Source organism: Aricia agestis, chromosome Z, assembly GCF_905147365.1.
Source record: "Aricia agestis chromosome Z, ilAriAges1.1, whole genome shotgun sequence".
Lineage (NCBI taxonomy): Eukaryota > Metazoa > Arthropoda > Insecta > Lepidoptera > Lycaenidae > Aricia > Aricia agestis.
The window spans coordinates 18982755-19000688 of NC_056428.1; the positions used below are offsets into that span (position 1 = coordinate 18982755).

Genomic DNA, 17934 nt, shown 5'->3' on the forward strand with positions numbered 1-17934 from the left:
TATTAGAAGGTTTGTGAATTGTGCGTGCCTATAATAGTATATTGAATATTACCAAACAAGGTTTTTTGAGTCAACTAGTATTAAAATTATTATTTAAATGCACCTTGTTTGTACATTTATGAGTCAATCTTTTGAATTATAGTGTTTGCCAATGCCCCTCACACTAGGTTAGCCAAGGCTTTTCGGCGTAAAGATACCGTTTCGATCAACGCGGCAAGCGACCGCGACCGACAAAAATTCAAATAAAATTTAACTTTATGACAAATACTGTAGGTTTCATTTTGCTCTACAATACTACAAAGCAGCGGCTAATATCGGTAGAAAGTGGAACCTTTAGCCTATAGACTAGTAAACGAATGCCCAAATTGGGGGTCTGCTTGGAAAAGTCGAAAGCAGAAATTTTAACTTTGGTACTTTGTTTAGAGTAATTAGGAGATAAACATACTAAAAGTCCTGACCCCTCCGAGGTGAGCCCGAGGTTATGTCTCTATAATCTCTGTAATCTCTGTAATCTCTGTAATCTAACCTTTCCTGGATTTAACCGTACATCATTACCTTGGAGAATTTGTTTATAATAATCAATACTAGCGAATGGTGCAATAATACACGGTGTTTTATTTTTCCTAAGAAATAAAAAAACACCCTTTATTATTGCACCATGTGCTAGTTTTGCTTATTATAAACAATTTCTCCAAAGTGATATTAAACGAAAAAATCAGGCAAAGGTACGATATTCAACATTTTATTGTTTTTTGTATGAGAAAAATCAAGTTTGTTGTATGAGAGCCCCCCTAAAATATTTAATTTATTTTGTTTTTAGTATTTATTGCTATAACGGCAACAGAAATACATAATCTCTGAAAATTTTAACTCTCTAGCTATTATCGTTCTTGAGTTCCAGCCTGGAGACAGACAGACATACATACAGAAGGACAGACAGACGGACAAACAGACGGACTGACAGATGGACAGACAGACGGTCAGGAAGATGGACAGACATCAAAGTCTCAGTAATAGGGTCCCGTTTTTACCCTTTGGGTACGAAACCCTAAAAAACACACTTTTGAAAATCGGCCAATTTTAGAAGCTCATAGCGAGGCAATGTGGCAGGCATGTAAAAGACAAAGTTGTAGACAATTTAATTAGATTTTATAATGTAGTACAAGAGAATTTCGTACGAAGCACCGTTTATGATGAGTAAGCAAAAAACCAAAAAACGGGACCTTCTTTGCCTGACCCCCAACCCCCCCCCCCCCCCCTCCATCGGGCTCACCACGGAGGGGTCAGGACTTTTTGTATGTTTATCTCCTAACTAGTCTAAACAAGGTACCAAAGTCAAAATTTCTGTTTTCGACTTTTCCAAGCAGAATCATTCGTTTACTAGGCTACTATGTCATAAAGTGACATTCTTATTTGATTTTTTGTCGGTCGTGGTCGGCAAAGATTTGAAAGCCACCTTAAGTGAATCAATAGGGGCGTTGTACAAAACTTAGACCCTACTTTACATTTTGTCTTTGAATTTTGCCCACGCCAAAATAATTTATAACAATAGACGAGGTATGGACTTTCATGAAACAAGTCCCAAGACAAATAAGATTAAAAAATGTTTAGGAAACCTTTGAATTTGCTGGAGCTGATGACAACGAAAGCCTGAAACAGCTACCATGAAAGTAATCGAATCTTCTGTGAAGCTATTTTTTCATCAAACAACTGATTTAAACATCTTTTTGTACAAAAAATTACTCCTATGTATATGTCCTAGCTAGATTTAAAATTGATGTGATCAAAACCTTGTTACTAACAACAGTATTACAGCTTCTTTTCAACAATTAAGGACCTGATTTGTTTTCAGGTATATTTCTCTGTGACCATAATAACTATGGGTCACTTCATAGAGGTGGAACAGCGGTATCTCAACGGCGACATGACTGAGCCGGAGTCTGAGAGCTTCCTGGAACCAGAGAAGATCACGCCAAGTGAGTGCATAGAATAAGGGAGCCCACACTGCGAGTTTTAGCCCGGCCGCACATTGTCCGAAATTTCTGATCAGAAACAATTGAACGTTCGCGCTGTCTCTTACATTTTGTACTGAGCCGAGTGAGCTCGATCTCGCCGGAAGGATATTTCGGATAGTGTGGTGGGGTCCGGCGAAATTCAACTGTTTCTGATCAGAATTCGGACAATGTGCGGCCGGGCTTAACCGCCAGCATTTTTTCTCGCAATTCTATAAGGCATCCATTACACGGTAGGTTTAGCTGTCAGTTTTACCACAGTCATGGCTGTTATAACTGATGGATAACCTACCGTGTAAGAGCGTGACAGACGGTTGCATGAAGTTGATTGACGAAAATCTGGATATTTTGATTTTTGCTTCATGCAACAATCAGTCACGAATTTTGAGTGAGTGTTGTCACATTTGATAAAATAGGAAAAAAAAATTGAATCCTATACCTGACTGACATAAAACTGAAGAGAATTGAGTGACCGTCTAATACCATTCGTCAGTCCATCAGTCACCATCAGTCAAACATAATTCATGATTGACGGAATTGACTGTCGCTTGTATGAGCTTGTAATGGATGCTTAAAACACATTGAATTTTATGCGAGTATCCGCACTTTCGATAAAAATATCGCATAAGTTTATATGAATAAATTCGCGCGAATGAAATTCGCGGTGCGGACACTAACTAAAACTCCAATAAGTGTCCTGACAGTCAGGATGCAAAAAAAACTACCCACCACTAAAGTATTCCTAGTTTTCCAATTAGAGAGCATAATGCGACTCAGTGGCGCTTATTGTCGAATTATGCTGAAACTACTTTTCTGTCAGAGTTGGTATCCATTGCACGCATCAAGCGAAAGCACTACTTTTGATAGTGCTCGATTGTGCGAAGCGATGTTGTTGTTGAAACATTCAACGTTAAGCATTATGCCGCATAATCAGTGGCGCTTAATGTCGAATTATGCTGAAACTACTTTTCTGTCAGAGTTGGTATCCATTGCACGCATCAAGCGAAAGCACTACTTTTGATAGTGCTCGATGTGCGAATCGGTGTCGTTGTTGAAACATTCAACGTTAAACATTATGCCGCACAATGCGCTATAATGCTCTTATTGGAAAACACCCTCGATCATTTTGTTTTGTTACGCCCTTAGATATCTAATTCCTTCTGTGCCAAAAAGTAATAAAATGTTACAAAATATTTGTGTCCGGTGTAAGTTTCAATCTCCCGTTAGTTTGAAACATTGCCAATATCCTTACAAGTGCTTTGAACTTAGTTACGAAATTTATTAGTTTCACTTCACAACTTGCCCGATATAAATAGTTCATTCTGTGTGAGTTCACATTCTGACAGCATAGGTATAAATAACCCGGTTGACGTGCACCTACTGTGAAATTCATGGACGTCCGTGAATAAAATGACTTGCCATGTCATGTATGAATGACTTGCCATGTCAGCACACTACGTAACCTACAATATCCATGAACAGTGACGGATTAAGACTACTTGATGCCCTGAGCAATCCATGCCTGTGTACCCCCCCTCCTAATCCGTATGTCAACTAGAGAATCGGTCTTTAAACTTTTACCACCTAAAAACATTAGTTTTTTACTAGAAACTTTTTTGGTGACGTGAGAGTGAGACGTGATGCCCTAAGGACGGATGATTTTTGTCCTTCTTCTGGTGCCCCCTCAGACGTGATGCTTTAGGCAATTGCTTAATTTGATTACGGGTTAATCCGTCACTGTCCATGAGGAATGTTCCGCATAGTTCCGAGAGAGTTCCGAATTATAATCCAGAGTAATATTGGCCAGCGTTCACGACGTATTGAATCCGCGCTATTTTGTACCTGGTGAGACAAATGTGACGTATTACTTACTAAACAAAAAACAAAGATAAATTCATATACGCTCATATAATACAACACAGGCAGGAGCCTGTGTTGTATTTTCTATATAGTGTAGATTCATCAACCAAGCTTGTAGAATCTGAATGTGTGTATACTGGGTTCTATATCGGAACACATCCAATAAATCATATTTTTTTGGTAACAAGTCTTCGACGTTTATACGTCTTAACTTTAAAATGGGTCATATAATACTAGGTTCTCGATTTTTCACAATCGCAATATGGAGTCGCAGCACGAACCTGCTACGTATACATTGAGTATAATATTGTATTGCGAGCGAATAGCAGCACAATATACAGAAATCTTAACTTTAGAAATAGAGAAAATAGGACATAAAAGATTATTTACGTGGGAGAGTCTTGCTTCAGCACGAATGGGCCGGCTCGGAGAAATACCACGTTCTCACAGAAAACCGGCGTGAAACAGCACTTGCGCTGTGTTTCGCCGAGTGAGTGAGTTTACCGGAGGCCCAATCCCCTACCCTATTCCCTTCCCTTCCCATCCCTATCCTCCCCTATTACCCTATTCCCTCTTAAAAGGCCGGCAACGCACCTGCAGCTCTTCTGATGCTGCGAGTGTTCATGGGCAACGGAAGTTGCTTTCCATCAGGTGACCCGTTTGCTCGTTTGCCCCCTTATTTCATAAAAAAAAAACTAAGAAGTTGTGTTAAGGCGCTCCACAGTGGAAAATTTGGGACCGTATCGGATCAAAAATCTGTAACTTCAAGGTTTTTCATCGTATTGTATTGAGATTTGGCACATATATACAGTGATATACAAAGATTTAAAAAATAATCAATTTTTGTATTTTTTTCAATGTATACATATTTATTTAAGGTTAAAAAAATAGAAAAGAGAAAAAAAGTAATACGGGTAGTTATATTGTGTTTATTTTTTATAAATAAGTACTAATATGAGTAAAATTAAGAAAACCTAAACAATTACTTATCACACAAGCATAATAAAATACATAAAATTATAAAATCGTATAGTACCTATATATATCTCACACCAAACTAATTGATCTCAGATAAGACAAATGTTATAATATTATTGGTTTTATATAACTAGGTTTAATTACCTGTTGTATCTAATTGTTATTATCCTCGCTATTCCTAACTAAAATTACTTCCGGTGTAAATGTAGGATCACCTTCAGGTACCACCTTCAAAAGACTTAGTGCCTCTTCATCAAGATCCTTCACATTTCTCACATAAGGTTTTCTTAAACTTGAAATGTATGGATCTGAAGTATATAGAAGCGTTTTAAATACGTCTTCATTTGTAGCTATACATAAATTTCTTGGCATGGTGCAGGCACATATTTCTGTAGTCTTTATTGCGCGACTCTTGTGCATCTTCCGATAGTTGCCCAATAGGAAGAACAGAAAAATGTTTGATCACGTTTTCTCCGTGTATAAGTTATTTGTGCACGGAGGATGGCATGTAGTACCAATCATAGTTACTAACACAAATTCGCGCAGTTTCTAAGGCATAAACTCCAAATTTTTCGGGATCGATCATCATTCCAGAAGATAGAGCTTGTAAAATAATTTACAAGCGTTTAATCAATGTTTCATCAACACCTGTTATGTCCGCTGAGCAAGTGTAATTGTAAAAGAACCTTCGTGCTGTATTTCCATCACTTGAGTTTCCACTTACTTGACGAGGTTTGTCGATAATTAATCCTAGCTCTTCCCTGAAACGTTTTTGAACAAATTCCTTCTTTTCTTTCTTCAATTTCTTTTTTTATTCTGTTGTAGCAGACCAAGTCAAGATTTTAGCAAATGTTTAATACCATTTCCATGCTGCGAATCCAGGCATGCAATGTGGATAATCCATATTGGTAAGCACTTTCATTTTCAGGTCACTTGTAATAGGTCATTCATATCCTGACTCCAGCCAGCTTGTATTATTCCGAATAAATTTGTCCTTTTTCCGTGATGCTTGAGCCCAGCGCTTATTGAAAGAAGGCAGAATATGTCTTAGAATGTCACCAATTACAAAACACAAGTCGTTTTCAGTAACATTTAATGTTTGCTGTAGAACTATGGACAACGATTCCAAGGTTCTGCCACGCTCGATATAGGGAATGATGAAATCGCCCTTAGTACAGTTAAAAGTTGACAATTTAATGGAAATAAATAATTGAAATAACTGTTACTTAATATGAAATACACGCTGAAGTGTGCAATTTGAAGATATTTGCTTCCCCTTATATACTGGTTTTATTAGATAAAACTACGTACTAATATCAATGTTAAGGCATATTTACTCACGCAGGACGAGTGCAAAATAGATGATAAGCTATTGCTATCAAAATATTGTGGTTAATATTGTTTTTGTAAACTATGTCAGCAGTAACCGCAAAAGTTACCGAACTATCTACTCCGACCTCTATCACATTTTTTCCCATAACTTCCAGGACCACAAACTTCCCCAGATGATTTTTTTAATTTTTCATTTACGAATAGTTAGGCTATCAAATAACACAAAAAGTTGCGCGACCCACGTGGGTAAATGTGAAAACCTTCGACGAAAAAAAAAGAAATGAAAAATAGGGCATGTCAATTTGTAAGTACTTACTTACTCAAAAATAAAAAGCATATTAAAAAAAGTTAATAGCTCATTATTAAGAACATAAAATATCCTTTTTAAAAATGTATAAAACTGCATGCATGTGCTAAATACTTTTTTCAAAATATTCATTTGAATTATATGTATGCAAACATTTGAATGAGCCATCCGCTACTTCAACTTACTTCAACCTATGATAAAAAAATATTTATGCAGTTTTAGTAGAAAAAAATGTCTGATTATTTGGTTATTAGAGTATCGAATTCAATAAATATTTCATTCAAATTGTGATATTTTTAAAAACCATTTATGATATGCTCTAGTTCTACCATTTTCCATAGTGCGCTCCCCCTACGAAGATGCCGTAATTTACCGTTTTTAGAGTATTATTAACTCATAATAAATTATGACCCTAATTCTCAATTTATGCAAAATATTGTCAATTTTCAAATTAGTAGTTATCCACTTCATCCACTTACGTCTTCAAATATGACTTACCAAAAATGTATTTGTTATTCAAATGTCTAGACATTGTAATAACACAGTGTAAAACATTTACATCGACGATATTTCTATTAATTATCTACATAATAACAGTGCACGCTTAGTACGACTTTGTCGCCCAATTTCTAATACAAACAGAAATGGGATGAGAAAAGTAATGTTTGCTTTACCAGTGGTTCTTAACCTTTTGATGCTATGGAACTTTCTCGATATAGACTTGATAAGTAACAGTATTTCTTTATCACGAGGACAACGTGACACTTAACTGGGAGTAAATGAAGAAAAAGTGCTCTTGTGTACTGCGCATATACTTAGGCACTATAGAATTACTGCTGCGCAACTGGCCGATGAGACCAGCCACCGTCACTGAAACTGATGTGTGAGGTACTAACTATAATCTCTCCGAACATTTACACAGCGACGACTGTTTGAGGACCACTACTTTTGATGATCACGTACCTTAGTGAATATACTGATGCGTGATAGCAGCTTAGGAGCGTTTTTAATATTATGAAATCAAAGAGTTTTTATATCAAAAGATGGCCCCGAGCGAGTTTCTTACGCCGGTTCTTCTCGCCGGGTTAGTACCCGAACCGGTGGTAGGCCTCATGTAGACGTTCTCAAACTGTTAACTTTGTTAACCTATTCAGAAATAAATATTTTGATTTTGATTTTATACTAGACTGGATATTGCCCGGTGCTACGCGTAGAATATTGATTACGCGGTAACCATATATTCCACCACATGGCTTTAAAGTAAGGCCAGTTCGAAAAGACTGATTCTTAAACTTCCAATCTGAAGAAATTATGTGGAATTCTCTTACATTAAAATTCATGTAGACACAAAAAGAAACAAAGTAACGAAATAACCGAACAGAATATTGAAAAATGGCATGGTAATTCTGTAAAAAAATCTTGAATATCACCATAAAAATATACTTCAAATTCGAACATCTCGTAATTTTCAATGACAATGATATGATTTTTTTTACAAAAAGGATAGCTTTTTTATAGTTTTAGCAAAATAACCGAATAGATTTTAAATAAATGATTCGGTCATTAAAAAAATAAAATAAAATGTATAATTTTCTCCTATTTCGCCCTATCAACAACGCGGCGAGCGTCGTAACCGCCCTACACAAGGCGCGCTGATATGAATGTTATTTTAATGTCCTTAACGTCGATATTCGTACTGACAGACATCGACCTGCTAATTCAGGGACAGCCTTGCCTTAAGAACCTACAATATTTTTTGTTAAGTATTCAAAATCCTTTAACATGTAGTTTCTGAGTATAGAGGCCTTAGTCAGACAGACAATTAGCGTTACTAGCCTCAACTGACGCAAGTGGTGTAATGTTTTTTATTGATAGTGCCAATTTCTGTACAAAATAATTATAGTAAAAAATAAAAGTCTTTCTAGACCTAGACTCAATTCAAAATTATCCTCCAGAGGAATTTTCAGCTTTGTTTAGTTGTTTAATGACTTTCAGAAGAGCTCCATACATTATGTATGAAAAATTAAAATAATTTTAACGAAGGTCTTTGACATCAAAATCAGGTCCAAAACAAACGAAAAAAAAAACTCTCGTTATCATATTGTTTTGTGAACCCAAAAAGGTTTACAATATACGAGTTTTTGCCGTAATTCTCTATAACATACAATTTCCATTAGCACTGTCTCAGAAATAGAAACAGCCTAAATCACACCAATAACAAAATAAATTACTTAGACAGAGTTTGTCACGCTTCTTATATTTTGGATCCTATTACTGTTTCCAGGAGGGTGGAGTGTTGTTAAATAAATAATATTTAACCCCTTGACGCTATCGAGGGGTAAGGAAAGCTCCTTGATCATTATATTTTCATTTTCCTTGCGAGCCAAAATATATTAATTCTACAGTAGAATCAATATCAATCAATCGCTGTAGAAAGTATCGCTGTAGAAATTCTACGCCGTAGCATGCTACGGCGTAGATGGTGCTACGAGCTTCGGAGATCACACAGTACCTATTGTTTGTTCAAAAGCTAAGCTAAGTTTATATTTTATTTATTGAAGGAAAACTTACAGCTAGACATGGACATTGGACATATAATGATTAACATAGAACCATAAGGCCAAATAAGAGTTTTCATCGGTAGCAATATTATGTATAGCTAAATAACAATGAACATACAACAAAAAAAATATCATGATATTAAAAATACAAATAAGTTATTACTTGTATTACAATCATAATAATCAATTCTAATTTATAAATACCAAAGTTTATCAGTATGAAAATCTGTTTCTTCTTTACGTTAAAGCTACTGAACCAATATTACCAAAGTTTTGCGCGGAGATGCTTTGAGCCCTGGGGCTCAAAGGCATATAAGGTCATATAATAGTTTAAATTTTTAAAAATGTAAAGTTTCCCTTAATAAGTGATTTTTGACAAAACGATGAAATTTTATTACATATTTCTTGATATCTCTACGGCCTACGCCCTCTTGCAAAATTCTGAGACTAGTCTACTTCAACATATGGTTAAGAGGAGTCCACACCGCCCTTTTTTCCGTACAAACGTTGTCCCCTGCTTCCTCCCTGAATAATGCTAGTAGAGTAATAATTTTTTTCCTGAATATCTATGGCTACTATTCGCATGTCCCTATGTTTTCTTTTTTTTCATAATTTAATTATGAAATAAGATATGAACGAAGAAAGCGATTATCTATCTCTCTGGGCAGTGTAGTCGCAACTGCTTTTTCTTATCTCTTCTCTCTCTTTTATCTCTCTTCCTAATCTTCCGATCCACGTGGTATTGTTCTATAAACGCTGTGAAAGCATAAATATATTGACATTCATAGGGCCGAAGGTCGGTTGAAGCTCGTGACCTGTAAATTGTTATTATAAGCGCGCGCTCTGCCGTTCTACCTTCCAAATAGCTCTATATAAGCTATAGCTGGCATTCCAGTAGCTTAGAGCTTTAACGTGGGTTAATAGAGCTTAAAAATATTGTAAGTTTGGTTAGGACAATGCAGGATGATGGGTTAGAAGGATCCGCCTGCATGCGTTGGTTTAAAATATTTAAAATCGGTTCTGCACCAGTCTTACCAAGTTACTATCAAAGAAATTGATTAATATTTTATTATCAAATGGTGGACTTACGTCTTTTTTATTTTTTTTTATTATAAAATTGGGGCCGTCTATGGACTGTTCGCCCATATTCTTTTTTTGTTATTTTATTATTTAGATTTTCGCACCAAGGATAAAATTATAAAATTGAAATAATATTACTGTGGTGGACTTACGTCATTTGATTGGGTTATTCTAGTCAATGTTAGTCGTGATCTGTCGACTACACTAGGCATAATCCGACTAAATTATTAAGGTCCACCATCAGCTTATGAATTAATTTTTCTGGTAGCACATCTAGTTTATATTATGTTCATTAATATAATATAATGTTTGTCTGTTTGTTACAGTAACGGTGTCACTGAATATAACCCTGCTCGCCTGCAGCACGCTCGGTCTCATATCGTGTGTGTTACTCATCTTTGGAGTTTACAAGGTTAGTTTTTAAGCCCAGCTGCAAATTATCCGAATTTCTGATCAGAAAAATTCGGTCGTCCCGTCCCGCTCATACATTTTGACACCTCAGAATTCTGATAGTATGCGGGGTCTACAACAAAATGTATGAACAGAGTGCGTTCCGGCGGGCGTCCGAATTTTTCTGATCAGAAATTTCGGATAATGTGCGGCCGTCCTTAATCTGTACTTTTTATAAGCCTATACTGTTATAACTTGAATTTCCACCAAGAAGCTACAGTACATTCAATATCAAGTATACTGTTATTACGCTACATTTATTATTGTGGTAATTATGCTGCGATTTATTTGTATGACTTAGAATGTTATACTTATAAGCTAACATTTGTAAACGGTAAATTCTTCTATGCCGTATTAATTAGTCAATTGTGTGATCTGAACTACACTAGGATATAAATAAGCTATAAATAATGTAATTTCCAGCTAAATCGTATACATAAAAAATCCACAGCTAAACATACAACCTCCTCCTTCTTTGGAAGTCGGTTAAAAATACTATACTAATTTGTATATAGCAGCTATACATTATATACGGGAGTATTGTCTTTTTCAGTTAGGCGTTACTTGTTTTCTGGACCATTTCATGAAAAACAAACTTGGTAAAAGAGCAATGGATCCGTAAGTTAAACATGCTTTGTTTAACTTACGGATCCATTGCTATTTTTTCCGTTAGACAAAGTTCGATTAAAGTTGACTTTTCAACTATAAACAGAATGAAATAGTTTGTGGCAGTTGCTCTGCAAAAACTCTTTATTCATTTCTCGTGAATATGTATTTTCATTCGACATTGTTGGGAAATAATTGCGTTCTATATGAATTTTTACTGTCATTCTACTTTTTTACTGCCTCGTCCATAAAACAAAGCATTAGCACACCACTCGGAGCTATATCATTGTATAATTTAATACAAAATGTTGTATGAAATACATTGCGTGTAATAATAATACGTAGTATGAAATGTCATAATAATATTAATATGCTCTAAAATATATTATAGTCATTTAAAAAGGCAAAATAAAACAACTACTATAACTAACTAACAACTAATGGCTGGTTTACACGTGTTAAGTTGATAAGTATTTAACTAAATTTTATGTTACTTATTGCATGTAAACACACAATTTAGTAGCAAGTAGCAAGTTAAAATTTAGTTAAGTACTAAACAAGGAAATTAAAATTTTGGCTATTTTCTGTTAAGTTGGCAGGCGGGGCTTGTCACTTGACACATTTCGGGCAGGCACTTCAAATTAAGTTAAAATTTAGTTACTACTTATCTACTTAATACGTGTAAACCAGCCTTAAGAACCCGGGAGTCCAACAAGCAAGAAAAAACAGAATTTATGCAGTTTCATTCAAAAGTACTTTATGTGCTAGCACTAACGCTACTATGCTACCTTACTCTACCTCTAACACTCACAATCGTAATGAAAATGGCAAAAACAAGTTAACACACACAGTCAACAAGTTAATATCCCGTGAAAATAATGAGCGGAAACAGGTTGACATAAAAATGGGATGGGCAATAATGTTAGATGTTCGGCGTGTACACGATCATTTTACCTTTACGATGATCAATATGTCCTTGGCATAGAGGTCATGTTAAGGGTGAAATATAGTTGAATGGACTTTTTATTAGCCAACTTGTACAAAAAACTTTAACACAACCCTTAACTCGTTTACCGTGTTAATTGATAGAAAAATACATACTTAAATCCAAAAAATATTGTTGAAAGTTTGTTTGTTATTTACCACCGCTTCGCGTTGGGTTATGATAATTACCACTTGATCGTAAACACTTGTATTATTCAAATCCATTCATACTTCCATACTTAATATTATAAATACGAAAGTGTGTCTGTCTGTCTGTTACCTCTTCATATCCAAACCGCTGAACCAATTTAGCTGAAATTTGGTATGGAGATACTTCGAGTCCCGGGAAAGGGCATAGAATACTTTTTATCTCGGAAAAATATACGGTTCCTGCGTGATAAACGAGTTTTGGTGCGACAGAGTTGCGGGCGTCATCTAGTTAAACTATAAACCAACGTCAAGAGGCCGCCTGTCCCTGGATTTTAATGAATCCTGTGGACAAAATTATAAACTTATATGTTTTATAAAGAGGTGATTGTTTTATATAAAGGTATTGTCGAGACTGTCATGTACCATCGAGGAAATTGATTCCCAGGCAGTTGACGGACCTACATCATGTGGTCGGCTTATGTCAATTCAATGTTAGCTGTGATCGGTCGGATTTACACGTATTAACAGTCAACTAAATTTTAACTTATGACTTTATACTTACTTGACTACATTTGAACTTGCTACTTGCTACTAAATTTTATGTTTACATGCAATTAATAACTTAAAATTAAGTTAAAATTTAGTTAACTACTGATCAACTTAATACGTGTAAACCAGCCCTTAACGCGACCAAATTACGGTCCGCCATCTGTCTAGGGGTCAGCTTCTCTTACACTACAAGAAAGCCGATCGCTGTAGTTGGACTGATCGCAGGCCTGGTCATATACCAGACTTGTGCACATACGGGAATGTATAAAACTAGTTCGGTTGTTTCGGCCTGCGATCAGTCCAACCTCGCTGTATAAGGAGCTATAATAGGTAGAAATATTATAGAATCGTTTACACGGAAATCCAAGAAATGTATATTATCATAAAACGTTTTCAACCAAAAAGGGTTTTTGATATTCCGTTTGTCACTAGGTGCCGCTACGTAGCCTTATAGTCTATCGTGTCAACCCGCTGTCATATGTCACGATATAGCTATCATGTGTCACGATATAGGTGTCATAATATATGTATATTTGACACGAAAGATCCTACGGCTACATAGCTCCATATAGTGGCAAATAACATATTGAAAACCCTCATTACTTTGTAACAAGTTTGTTTTTACTTCGAAATTTTGTTGCCAAATGTACAATTTACAGTAGGATGACACGGTAAATGTTTACGTGAAATGTCTGAAATCATATCTCTCCGAAATCAAAGGGATATACAGGAAATTATTTCGGCTCGGTCAAGGTTACTGTCGAACGCAGGTCGGCGCAAATTCAATTCTACCGTCGTACAAATAAAGGCCCTTTTCTAATGCCCCGCTTGGATCAGAATTTTCACAATTTATTAATGCCTGTGAATAGAATACCACTTGGGATTGAGCAACCTAAAGTTGAAATTATTCGAGAATTTCATTTATAATGCTGGTTTATATCTGCGATTCTTATTATTTCTATGTTACGCTTACATAATATTAATACTGGCGCAATCGCCAGAATTAATATTATGTACTATGTTTTTGGACAGTACGTTTGTATGTGATAGAGTATGTATATAGGAAATTATTGTTTGACTCACTCTGCAGCCTGAACAGCTTGACGGATTTTAGCTTGAGAAGAGTTTACTATGAGAGTGACGTTTAGTGTATATTATGATTTATGACATACACTTTGAACTATTTAATATATATATATATATATATATATATATATATATATATATATATATATATATATATATATATATATATATATATATATACTAGAGATCGCCCAATGGTCGAAACCTTAGCTTAGCTTCAACGACATTAGGACTACTACCTATATTTTGTAAATAATTAATATAGACTTTATCATATATTTTTTTAACTCTTGTCTCTGGGACTTAGCTGATCTCAGACTGGCCGTGTAAGAATTGTCTAATAGTAAGTATCTAAGATTCAGTAAAAAAACTATAATCCATTTTCAATTTGTCAACTTGTTGTCAACAGACTTCAACCATTAATAAAAGAGTATAATTCGTATGTATAGGCTTGTCACTCAAAAATCTGTCATCTTTCCTATGTGTGTGTGTTGCACTGTGTGTAATGTTTTATTTGTTAAAAAAATGTATGATAAAAGCATAATTTCAAAATAATATAAGCTCGATGTACTTCTTCATCATATAAACTATAACTGTGCAAAATTTCATGCACCTACGTTTCCCCATTTTTCGTAAAAAGGGTTACAAAGTTTTTCGTTCGCGTATTAATATTATGATATACTATTTGACCGAGCTTTGCTCGGTATTCGATATGTATTTCAATCGGGTTTTTTAGTTTCTCAAATTACCGTTTTTACTCTTTATCTCACTTGCGTTTTTAGGGTTCCGTAGCCAAATGACAAAAAACGGAACCCTTATAGATTCGTCATGACTGTCTGTCTGTCTGTCTGTCTGTCCGTCCGTCCGTATGCCCGTATGTCACAGCCACTTTTCTCCGAAACTATAAGAGCTATACTATTGAAACTTGGTAAGTAGATGTAGTCTGTGAACCGCATTAAGATTTTGATAAAAAAAATGGAAAAATTATCAAAAATTTTAGGGGTCCCCATAGGTACAACTGAAACAAAAAAAATTTCATCTAAGATATACGTGTGGGGTATCTATGGATAGGTCTTAAAAATCATATTGAGGTTTTTAATATCATTTTTTTCTAACCCGAATAGTTTGCGAGAGAGACTCTTCCAAAGTGGTGGAAACTACTAACGAAAATTAGTTTGAACGAGATCTACCTTAAATTAACTTTCATTAAATCAACTGAAACATAAAAATAAATGAAAAACCTTTTAATTTCATAAAAAATAAACCTTATTGTTGCTGCGGAACCCTTCATGGGCGAGTCCAACTCGCATTTGGCCGGTTTTTTTAAGTTCATTCATAAGTGCTGTTCCAAAGATTACATAGTATTTTATAACCTAAGATATAGTCAAATGGAAATAATCGGAAATGATTCGGCAGTACGATAATAGCAGCTTTAAACAGAACAAATTTTCCATTTACAATTTTCCTTTTTGTTACTCTTTGATCTTCCGAACCCCGATTTCGAGGACGGAAAATCATATTACGTCAACGGAAATATTGTAATGACGTTGACCGGTTGTTCCGACGATCCCTTCGTTGGTTCCGTGAAGGGTTCCGTGACGGGTTCCGAAACTAATCATAATCACAGTGACGAGGATGCGAGCTAAAAATAGAATCTGCGATCCGTCCTCAACATTGCTGTGATTAATAATAACGATTAATCGTTTAATTGTTTAAACTTTATGTGTATTGAAGTAAAGTTTACAGTGAGCTATTATTGTAACATTTTAGGCGTAATCGTAAACTTTTGGGACTGATCGAGCGCTAACTTTATCTACATACTTTAAGTATCTACATTCTTGTACCATGTACCGATCACAAATTTTTTTTCTTACGACAAATGAATTATTTCATTAGGCATATAATTATAATTACCCACATACTGCACGGCGGACATTTTCACGCCAGAAAGATAGGTGTGTGTGTGTGTGTGTGTGTGCGTGTGTGTGTGTGTGTGTGTGTGTGTGTTTGTGTGTGTGTGTGTGTGTGTGGACTGTGGTGTGTGTCTGGGTGTGTATTATTACTTACTTTCCTACGCTGCGCCGGTAGTCTACTCTCCCTCCGTCCTAGGAATTATCGATCTTATGTACCCTAACAAAAAAAACACATTGTTAAAAAATAACGAAGTAACTAGAATATTGTAAGCTATTTTCCTCTGTACATGCGGGAAGTATATTATAGTAATTTATAGGATCTAATAAGGCGTTTAAGCTCACTAGTATACCTATAACGTGTAAAGGTTGTTGTTCGAGCATAAATTAGTTTAACAACTCCATCTAATTAGTATTACTTAGCAAATTGATCATCGCTAGACATAAATTCAGGTATCCTAACGTAAATGATCTATAAAGTAGATTTATTACTTATTACCCCATTTTAGTATCAGTCATAAAACCTAATGTAGGTAATACACATATTATACAGAATATAATGTGTTAAAGGTGAAAATAACTGTTCCCATGTTTTACAATAAATATTAACCTGCAATTTTCGAGGCGGTAAAAGAATGTCGGGTAAATTATACTCATATTTTTTAACCGAGATAGAAACCTGGCAGGTTTTCATTATCTATATATTAATACGTGAGCCAAAAACTTTGTATCCCTTTTGACGAAAAATGGGGAAACGTAGGTGAATGAAATTTTGCACAGTTATAGTTTATATGGTGAAGGAGTGCATCGACCTAATATTATTTTGAAATTATGCTTTTATCATACATTTTTTTAACAAATAAAACATTACACACACAACGACACACACACTAGGAAAAATGACAGATTTTTGAGTGACAAGCCTATACATACGAATTATACTCTTTTATTTATGGTTGAAGTCTGTTGACAACAAGGTGACAAATTGAAAATGGATTATAGTTTTTTTATTGAATCTTAGATACTATTAAACAATGCTTACACGGCCATTCTGAGATCAGCTAAGTCCCAGAGACAAGAGTTGAAAAAAATATGATGAATTCAATATTTTCAGTCTTAATGTCGTTGAAACTAGGTCGAATTTCGACCATTGGGCGATATCTAGTTATTATAATTATGACAGGTAATTATTTTGATGTATTATCACACATAGCATATTGCACGACTACGCCGTAGCACCGTCTACGCCGTAGCAAAGAGCAGAATAATTATATTATTTTGGCTTGCAACCAAAATGTTATTAATAATTAAATAGGTCAGTAAGATTTTCCTATCCTTTTTTATCCCTAAAAAGTGCAGTTTTCCCGTGGGGCTGTAATGCTGCGGGTAAGAGATACTTTTTTATCAGGTAAGACGAAAAGAGAAATTAACTTTATTTTACTCTCTGGAGGGAGAATAATATAGTTATTGTATAGAAGTGCCTTCCTATTCGCCGGTAGGAAAATATATGTAATTTATCAATGTCAAAAATAATAATCGGTTTGCGCTACCAACGCGCCACCAACTGGGCCACAGAGGTCGTCAAATGTCAATTTTAAAAATTGATCCCAGTTCCTATAAGTTTGAACGGGTAAGGTTGGGGTAAGATCCAAATAAACCGGTATATATATAAAACATATGTAATTTATCAATGTCAAAAATAATAATCGGTTTGCGCTACCAACGCGCCACCAACTGAGCCACAGAGGTCGTCAAATAAATGTCAATTTCAAAAAATTGATCCCAGTTCCTATAAGTTTGAACGGGTAAGGTTGGGGTAAGATCCAAAATAAACCGGTAGGTATACTGGCCTATGCTCATGAGTCATGACGTCTATAATCACTATACTGTTGATGATATTATTATGACTTTGTTCAGATGTCAATATAATACGCCAAATATCTCATCAGAGGCCCTCGAGTATAATATGGCGTCGGATTCAACTGACCCTCCAGTACTATAATATGGCATCGGGTTCAAGTCTAGATCAATGCCCATATACTGGGTCGATTACGCACGCATAGTATGCA

General features: G+C 35.2%; 1 protein-coding gene across 1 annotated transcript in view; it reads left to right on the forward strand.

The window, feature by feature from the left end:
• LOC121739183 overlaps positions 1-17934 on the forward strand; it is a 142538-nt gene that overhangs the window by 36949 nt on the left and 87655 nt on the right. Inside the window, exons 3-4 of the mRNA XM_042131532.1 lie at positions 1853-1976; positions 10457-10542. Coding sequence (XP_041987466.1) covers positions 1853-1976; positions 10457-10542 — 210 coding nt within the window. The remainder of the gene's footprint in view (positions 1-1852; positions 1977-10456; positions 10543-17934) is intronic.